The sequence below is a fragment of the Artibeus jamaicensis genome, unplaced genomic scaffold (genome assembly GCF_021234435.1).
Source record: "Artibeus jamaicensis isolate MK-2021 breed Jamaican fruit bat unplaced genomic scaffold, CSHL_Jam_final scaffold_369, whole genome shotgun sequence".
Classification (NCBI taxonomy): Eukaryota; Metazoa; Chordata; class Mammalia; order Chiroptera; family Phyllostomidae; genus Artibeus; species Artibeus jamaicensis.
The window spans coordinates 182,187-191,824 of NW_026522042.1; the positions used below are offsets into that span (position 1 = coordinate 182,187).

Consider the following 9,638-nt stretch of genomic DNA (forward strand, 5'->3'; position numbering starts at 1 on the left):
AGGTGTGTGGGACGCCCGGACTGCAGGCTGCCATCAGTTAAGGTCACTCACCCAAATCTGAAGCTTGATTCTCTTCTCGTTTCTGAACACAGTCTTGACTTTGAAGTCGATCCCCACGGTGCTGACGAAGGCGGACGTGAAAGAGTCGTCCGCGTAGCGGAACAGGAAGGAGGTTTTGCCCACGCTGCTGTTGCCGATGATGAGCAGTTTGAACATGTAGTCGAAGTTCTGGTCGGAGGACTCCTTCTGGCCTGCCCTGGCGTCTTGGGCGGAGGCCATCTGCGGGGGGGACAGAAGAGGCGCCATCAGTCTCCGTGGCTCGCTCACCGCTGGCCTTTCAGTCCATCCAGACCGGACTGGGCAGAGTGCACCCCTCTTCCCTGACATGTAACCCTGGCGACAGCCCCCGCTGGGAGACAGGGCCCACCCCTCCTGGCCCTTCCCTCCTGGGCCGGGGCTTGCGGTGCTCAGTGTCCAGAACCAATCAAAGCCCAGGAGGGGACCTCTGTGTGGCAACGTGATAAGCGACAACATGAAGCCTGGCCACAGCCTGTGGGCTCAGGAACGTCACAGTCCCGGAGGTGGGCACACCCACGTCGGAACAGCAGGATGTCCCTTCTCCGAGTCCTCGGGGTCCCCAGATTTCCCAGGCGAGCACTCCCAAGGCCTGCCTCTAGTTCATTCGCTAACACCTGAACATAAGTGGCAGCTTCTTTCAAATTACAAATAGTGCCGATGGCAAATGCATATGATTCAAACAATGTGCCAGGAACTACTAATTTATTTAAACCTCAGGACAATCCTATGGGGTGGGTGCCTTCATTACTTCCACATTAAAGGAAAAAACTAAAGCTTAGAAATACCAAGTGATGTGCCCAGTGTCACAGGAGTGGCATGTACCGGGGAGGCAGGACGCACCGGGCGGGACCCACGTTCTGAGCCAGCACCCGTCTCACATGAGGACGAGGTGCACATCTGCTCTGAAAGACGAACGGGGTGCTCACGGTGAGACATGCAGCCGAAGGAACCCCTGGAGCCAGTGACCTTGAATTTGTTACTTTAAACTGGTGCGTTCGCTTCCCTCCCTCCCCTAGGTGAAATGGAAACAAGTGTGATCTAACTTGGAACACTTGTGAAAATAACGCTTGTTTAAGCAGATGTGTAAGGCAGCCAGCACAGCAGGAAGAATGATGTGGTTATTAGTTAGAAATGTGGGCGTGGATGTTGATTTACTTCTCATTTTTTGGTGATCGCACTACAGCCACCAAACCAAACCCAGGGCGAGGTCTGAGTTCCATGGGCTCAGAGCCGAGGGGTGTTTGGGAGGACGAGCCACAGCCCTCTTAGTGGCGCCTTTCCCGACTCGGGCGTTCCGTGGCACTTTTCATGCTGCCCGGGGAGGGAGCCACTGGTCCCACGGGCCTGGGTGCCCCTGACTGAACACAGTTCCTCCGTCACACCAGCCACGGGGGCCGCGCCGCTGCACTGAGCCCGACGGGCAGGAAGCACTGTCATGACTGCAGAGGCTCTGAGGAGCAGGGAGGGGCCATACCGGCTGCGGTCGTTTCTGTAAAGTCTGACCAACAGCGGCAGCTTCCCCAGCGCACGACCGGCACTGGAACCAGTCACGAGTGCTCAGCGTCCTGGACAACGGTGCAGCCTGCTGAGGTCGGGGTGTGTGTTCACAGACAGCTGTGGGAAGTGGGAAGTGGGAAGTGGGAGAGGGTGGGACGACACAGTCCCTCTGTGTTGTCAGGAGAGCACAATTGTATGCATAAGAATAAGAACAAAAGGAAAATCTGTAGACATGATAAAATCTAAGGACAATAAAAATTCTGGTCACGTATGGCACTTCCTTAGTGAGTGTCAGGTGAAGCATTTCTCCTGCTAAGTCCGTGGAACCACACAGATGTCCCCACTGATCACAACTGGAGCGAGTGTTTGCTGGTGGAAGACCTGGCCCCCCGACGCAGGCGTCACCTTCCTTTCTGCTCCAGGAGTCCACGCACCCAGATAATCCCCCCGCAGCCCAAGCACCAGTCAGGGACAAAAACAGGCCTGCAATCTCGACGATCATTTGAACAATGACACCTTGTTCTGGTGGCTCCGGCCCCCCAACAAGGCCAGGTAACTGTTACCTTTGGCAAGTTCCTACAGACACAGTTCTTTCAGCACCTGGTACTCCCTACCCCGCTCAGGGTTCAGCCGAGTCCAGCCAGGCCTGCAGAGGGCCGCCGTGGAGCTCTCGACTCTTCTGGACAAGCCAGCTCAGACCCCAGGGGGACAGTGTTCAGCCACTGCCCAGTCAGGACACGCACACCCCCATTCCCAGAGCTGTGCCCCCGACAGCCCACCATGCGTGGCGCCCACCGCCCTGCAGGGTGAGGCCCCTGAGCCCTGGCCATCCCCGTGGCCTCAAGACAACACGGGATGAGTTCTCCGTGGCCATCAATCCCGAGTCCTGTTCCAGAACCAGACTGACCCGACTCCTGCAGAAACAGAGGCCCTCCCTGTGGGGGCTCCCTGAGTGTCCTCTGGAGGTCTCAGAGGGAAAGGCGAGGTGGGACTCTCTGCAGTGTGGGCATTGACTCTATTTACCCTCACGAGGGCAGGTTGGCCACGGGCAGCAGAGGCTACGGGGCACTGAGGGTACCAGGGCGAAGGAGGTGGGTATGCAGCAGGAACCCCAAGCCCCCGAGGGGTTGATTAGAGGGGGTGCTGATCCACTCTCCTGGAAGAATTTTTACTATTGCCTGATCTATATCCTCAGTGAGATTCACAGAGGGCCAAAAGGATGTGCATTGGGAATGTATACGTTTTATTAAACTTCAGAATAAGGAAATAAATCCTGGCTCAGAGGATGGAGAAAGAGACTCCCTAATGCCTTGCTGAGAACAGAAATGAAGCGATTTGACAGTAATGTCAGAAGGAATTATAGACACTTGCTGTGTAAATTTGCTGATACTTCTAAATACATGGGAAACTACAGCTAGAATTTGAAAAAATGGTGGGCAGGCAGTAACCTCCCCCAGAGCAAATGAGAGCTCCTAAAAGTTACAGAAAAGATAACACTGAAAATTGCATTACTTTTGAATTAATTTCCAAAAAAAGAATCGTAGAATTGAACTTCCCACTCAACCCAATACTGCCTTTTCCAGAGCCTCTCAGCAGTGACTCCAGCCTCCCACTGGGGACAGGACACCCCCCTGCTAAACTCCTGCAGTCGTCCACCCATCGCCCATCATCCGTCCCTCCATCTCTCTCTCCACTTGCCATCTTCAGTATATGGTGGAAGGCAGGATAGCAACCCCTCAAAGACAGACGATCGACAGAGGATAGATGATGGGTGATAGAAGATAGACAGATGACAGATGGAGAAGTTTGGTAGTAGACAGGCTGGTAGGTAGGTCAGTAGGCAGACAAGATAGATAGCTGGATGACAGGGGTGTGTGTGTGTGTCTGTGTGTGTGTGTGTAAAGTTGAATTTATCAAAAAAATTCCCCACAGAGAAAACTCCAGCCTCCACTGGCTTCACTGATGAACTCTAAAACACTTTGAATACCAACATGTATTAATCACAAAATTACTCAGAAAACAGAGGGGAAAGAACACTTCTTATCTTTTATAAGGACTGCATGACTGTGATATTATAGCCTCATAAAGACATTAAAAGAAAATCACACACCAATATCCATCATGATCTTAAATGTAAAAATCCTCAAGGAAATATAATCAAACTGCATCCAGCAACACATGGAAAGGACTAAGGGGGATTTCTCTAGAGAATGCTGGGTTCACTCAAAAATCCATGAACAACATCCAACAGAATGGAGATAAACCATGTGATCGCCCAGCAGGTGCCGAGCAAGTGCCCGACAAAATTCAGCACCCATTTATGTTCAAAACAAATACTCTTGGGAGACTAAAGATCAGAAGAAATGTCCTCAGTGTGACAGGGTGTCTCAGCCTGCAGCAGCAACCCCAAAACTGCAGCACTTTGTGGAGAAAGGGGGAGCCCCCTCTGAGGGGACGAGGTGAGGGTGTCTGCCCGGCACTTCTAGGCACCCTCCTTACGGGAACGGGAAGGAGGCACCTGCTTCTCTGCCTCCCCGAGGGGCAGGAACTAAATTTCTGTTTCTCATAAAGAGGAAGGGGTCATCTCTGAGGCTGGACACTGTTGGCAATTCAGGTATCATGAAAGGCAGGAGAGACACGCACTTCTCATGGTCGAACGAGACAGTGTGTACTCAGACCGTACTTCTTGTTAAGTTGCTTCTCTAGACAGCGTGGCTGCATTGAACATCACCTCAACTTCATCTCCAGGCTACATCTATATTCTTTCTCCAATTCTCCTCATTTTCAGGCAAACAATCTCTTTTCATTTTTTTGCACTCTGTTTCATACATGGGTAGATGTTTTTCTTTATGGTTTCCTAAATAGCCAGAATGCTCTGCATTTCTGAGATGACCCAACGAAAACAGAAGACTGAGCATTTGATCGGAGACAAGGGATTCCACGTTGGTCCTGCAAGACAGCAGGCCAACCTGCAAGAAATTCAAATCCAGGAAACAAAAATCAAGCCATTTTTAAAGCACGGGCCCTTCTGAAATGTTTGGTTTAGTTTATATAGGTTTGTTTTATAAACAGAAGATGACCGTTTTTCTTTCTTCTGAACCAAATGAATGGATCGGTTGATACCCACAGTGCCCTGGCCCCTTCCAGCACTCTCCTGTGTCTTCGTGGGAAGCCCAGGGTGACAGGAGAAAGAACATGGGCTTTCCGGACGAAGGTTTGGCAGAATCTCGACTCCACCGTGTTGGGAGTTACTTACTCTCAGTAAGCTGCAGGTACTTGACTGGAGTCAGTAACGGTGACCTCCAGGGCTGTCTTCTACTTCATACACACACACAGTCACACACAGACACACAGAGCTCTGAATCCAAGGCACAGCGCTTGGCACGAAGCACTAAGTGAGCTGGACTGTGCTCAGTCTGGCTCCTGAATCAAATGACAGTCTGTTCACGAGTCCCTCCCTTGTATCAGAGGCACTGCTCCTGCCCATGTCATCTGGCCCTGGGGACTGACCCCTGAACGAGGCACAAAGTGACCACTTCTGCCTAAAAATTCTAACCTTCTAGCCCATCAGTTGGAGCACTTACCAAATGCTATTTCCAGTTATTTAGTGACAAAGGAAATATGGAAATCAAATGTTATCATGGTATTTTATTTTAATAGTCACTATAAAAAAACAATCATTACTCCTTACTTTGCATCAACTCAGAGAGCAATGTTTTTTTAAAAAAATTCCTATATTGCCCTGGCTGGTGTGGCTCAGTTGATCGAAGTGTCATCCGTTAAACCGAAAGGCCAAGGTTTGATTGCTGGTCAGGGCACATGCTTAGGTTGCAGGTTCAGTCCCCAGCTGGAGTGTGTGAGAAGCAACGGATCGATGTTTCTCTCCCTCTCTCTCTCCCTCTCTTCCTCTCTTTCTAAAATCAATAACCATGTCCTTGGGTGAGGATTTAAAAAATATCCCTATATCAAAAACTACCTTGAACAGAACACCAAGATACAAGCACATCAAATGCCTTTTAAAAGACATTATATAATTTTTAAAGGGCTTCTTTGGCTTAAGAAAATATGCAAGTAAGGTCTGAAATACACAATTAAAGAACTCATTTTGTTTCACACCAACAAATTAAATATTTTTATTTTAATTTTTTATTGTTGTTCAAGTACAATTGTCTCCATTTTCACTCTATCTTAACCAAATACTTTTAAATGGGGAAAATAATCTCCTAGGATAATGCAACTATAGAATGAAGTTTTGCTTGTCACCCATTGTCCAGAAACCTCAGTAAAATTTAAGAGTATATATTTAAAATAATGTAGTCCATTCAGTCTTTAAATGGAAGAAAAAAGAAATTCCAACTATTAATCTTGTTGCATTTTCATATATCTAAGTCTCCTGGAATGGGATTATAATTCAGAGTTATGGATGCTGCTTCTTGCTACTTAAGATATATAAAGCATGTTTACAGTTTTTATTCTTCCTATCATTATATGTTTGAAAGTCTGATTATAACAAAGAGAGGATCACCAAAACAACAATTTACTTGTTAAATTAAATCAAATGTGTTTTAATTAAATATAATACAGAAAATACTCTCTGATTTCTTAAAATGTATGTTATTCACAATAGCATTTGGTCATTTAAAATTTTTAAAGATTTTATTTATTTATTTTTAGAGAGAGGAAAAGGGAGGGAATGAGGGAGAGAGACATCAATGTGTGGCTGCCTCTCATGAGCCCACAACCCAGGCATGTACCCTGACTGGGAATCGAACCAGTGACCTGTTGGTTCCCAAGCTGGCACTTAATCCACTGAGCCACACCACCCAGGGAGTATTTAGGCATTTAAAATGTTAAATCTCAAAAATCTAGTCCAGTGAGTCAAGTACACCATAAATATGAAAATAGCAAATTAATTTTGTTAACCTATTCTTATATTAATTCTTCATTAAATTGACTGCTGTATAGTTGATGTGAAATAATGCAAAACATTTCCTAAGGCATTAATTTCATATAGTTCTGTAACATTTTAATGAAGATTCCAAGCTGCTCTTGTATGAAAATAAAAATCATGATGCACTGTGGTTCAGTTTTAGTAGTTTATTTTGACAGAAGCACTTCAGTACCTATACGAGGTTGACATAAGTACTAACAATCTACTTTTAAACTCCGCTGTCAGTGTTTACTTCTAATCAAACATGATTAATGTAGCTAGGTGGCTGCTGGCAGTGTCTCTAGAAATGGAAAATCACCATCGGCCAATGTATTTGCACAGCTACAGCCTGCACCTTCATTGTCTCCAGACTCTGTTCACATCAGGTTCACAGTGCAAAGCCAAGCCACAAACAGAGGTATCAGAAAACACACAATGGGGCCCCGTTCTCTAGAACAAAGCAAATCTTCAATAACTCATATGGTAATCTGAGGGCTTCCACTGTATAACCTTTCAACAAACATTCTGCAGATTTGTGGTTTTTTCATTCACAGTCCAGTGTATAGCTTAATGCACATAACCCATAAGATAGATGAAAAATAAATAGATGCATATGTTTAAAGTCCTTGATTCATAAAGAAACCATTTCAGAAAGAATTAAGGTCAAATATTTGCACTGCTGGGTTTGGCAGCTGAGGTGAGCTCTCGCGAGGATCCCCCGACCCCACTGTCGCGTGGCCCTGCGCACCTGCTTGGTTCTGTGGCACATGGTCCGGGAAACCCAGGCTGATGAGCAGTGTTCGCTAATCGTTACTTAAAAACAGAAGTTAATCTCAATGCTCAGCCCCGGAGTCCATGGCAGCAAACCCGAGTGAGACTGAAGGGGCTGAGCGCCCAGCAACCCAGTGGACGCATTACTCAGGGGGTCTCGGGGCCCAGAGATTAACCTGCCGGGGTCGGAGGTGAAGGGCAGAAGGGAGATGGCCGAGGTCAGAGGTGAAGGGCAGGGGTGAACTGACGGGGTCAGAGGTGAAAGGCCTCCGGGTGGCGCCGAGCCCTCCGTTTTAGCCCCCTGTGTGCCTACACTGAAGGTGCCCTAAAACCGCCTCCCGTCCTCGCTCCTGGCCAGGCGCTGGGTCGGTCCCGACCCCCGGACCACTGGACGCCCGCCGGTCTGAAGCCCGTACGCCAGCACCGCTGTCTCAGACCCGGGACAACGGGTGACACACGACTCCACGCCCCGGACTGTTGCTCACAGGCACACAGGCGCGCTCGCGGTCCCTGCGGAGCCCAGGACAGCGACAAGGACCCCCACCCCCCACGGGGACGCGTATGTCCCCCGACCGAGTCGAAAGCGCTCCCCGCGGTGGCCGCCTGGACCGAGGGTGCCAGCATCTCCGTCAGTCCCTCCCGAGGCCACACGCTCTGCACAGACCCACCTGCAGGGGAGCTTCGTGTCTCATTGTTCTCGGGCGGTCCTCGCTCTCGGGGACGACAGCACTAGCCCGGCGCGCGCTCCCCGCTCCGCACCCTCGGGTTCGCTGACCCGCCCGAAATCAGCACCGGCGCTGTCCCCCTCCTAGGGCGCATGCGCAGTTCGGCTTGGCGCCTGAGCTCCTGGGAGTTGTAGTCCAGATCCCAGACACGACCCACGAGCCCACCAGCCGCGAACTACAACTCCCGGCGACCCAGAGCACAGGCCGCCCTCCTACCAGCCGCACTCGGCCGCCGCGCCTCCTTCTCCTGGGACTGCTCTCACCCTGGCCCCCAGCCCTCCCCAGGTGCCTGCGGACTTGCTCAGCCTCAGCTGCAGATTTCCAGTTTCCACCTGTCGCCTCCCGAAGCTGTACTGGGTTTCCAGGTTAGGAAACGCGCTGCCCGGTGCTGATGACCAATACAAACGTCACCTGCGCGGCGTTCCGACTCTGCCCTACACCTGCCGTCCGGGACCCGGACAGTTTATTCCACAGGCAGGCGGGCTCGTGTCACACTGTCACCCCAAAAGACGAAGAGAGGGCGCCGAACAGCACACACTTGGCAAAAACGGGTTACCGGTACCGTCGCGTCAAGAAGGCGCACGCGCGCGCGCGCACACACACTCTCATTGACACGGACGCACACTCACTCAGACTATGACGCGCGCGCGCACACGCACACACACTCGTACACTGACACATTCACACGCGCGCGCGTGCTCACATTGACACTGAGCACACGACCACTCACGCACCCATACATTGACACGCACAGCCACACGCACGCATGCACGTGCACACACACACGTGCGCACAGTCACACTGACACACGATTGCACACACACAACGCTCACAAGCACTCACACTAGCACGCTCGCACACACACAAGTCTGTAAGGCGAATCGTCCTGCAGACCTCGCAGGGGACGCCCTTCGCTCACCTTTCCGTACAGCTCCATGGCGAGGAGGCGCGAGGAGTCCTTCTGCTGAGGGTGCGGGTCTGCGCTGGAGGCGCCGATCAACGCACAACACAATGGAGCTTGTAGGGGCGAGGTGGCGGAGAGAGACGGAGGGACGTGGACGCAACGCTGATCCGGACCGACCGCTTCTTCCCTTGGGAGGAGCGGGCGGTCCTGGCGGCAGCGCAGAGAAAGGGCTCCCCGGAGCCGCGCCGGGGGCGCCACCGCGCGGGGCGGCCCCTCCCAGCCCCGCGCCGTCCGCGTCCCCGGGGCGCGGCCGCGGCCGCGGGCCAGAGCCGAGTGCGCGCCGGGTTATTCGCCCAAAGCAGATCCTACAAAGGGAACGAACACACCCGTCACCGGAGCCAGAGCACCCGCACAAGATGATACCGGAGACCTTATTAAGTTTTTCTGTCCTCCCATTCAGCCTACTCCTCCCAGACGAGTTCCAAATGGATCTCGAATCTCTGAACTGCACTTTTGTTTCATTTACGTTTCCCCTCAGTTGGCTAACATGGGTGGCTGTCCGTGTCCCCGGAGCCAGACAGTTCTCCCTGCTTAAGAGTAAACGGCAGTGAGTCCAGTATGGATGCTACCTCAGCAAGGGGCTGGATGACTTACTGGAGGCAGAGTGGGAAAGGGATGAACTTGATATTGGCAGAGAGACATGGAAGTAATACCCTGAATCAGCTGGAAACTT

The 9,638-nt window shown here is 51.0% G+C and overlaps 1 protein-coding gene across 2 annotated transcripts in view; it reads right to left on the reverse strand.

The window, feature by feature from the left end:
- Window positions 1–9,168, reverse strand: part of RAB3C (RAB3C, member RAS oncogene family) — an 80,594-nt gene extending 71,426 nt beyond the window's left edge. Inside the window, exons 1-2 of one of the 2 annotated variants that reach the window (XM_053657421.1) lie at window positions 8,921–9,168; window positions 52–279 (exon numbers count right to left, since the gene is read on the reverse strand). In XM_053657421.1, the coding sequence (XP_053513396.1) occupies window positions 52–279; window positions 8,921–8,938 (246 nt within the window). In that variant the 5' untranslated portion in view covers window positions 8,939–9,168. Of the gene's footprint in view, window positions 1–51; window positions 280–7,944; window positions 8,059–8,920 lie in introns of those variants that run through there. The other variant, XM_053657420.1, reaches the window with a different exon arrangement.
- Between the last annotated feature and the right edge of the window lie 470 nt (window positions 9,169–9,638).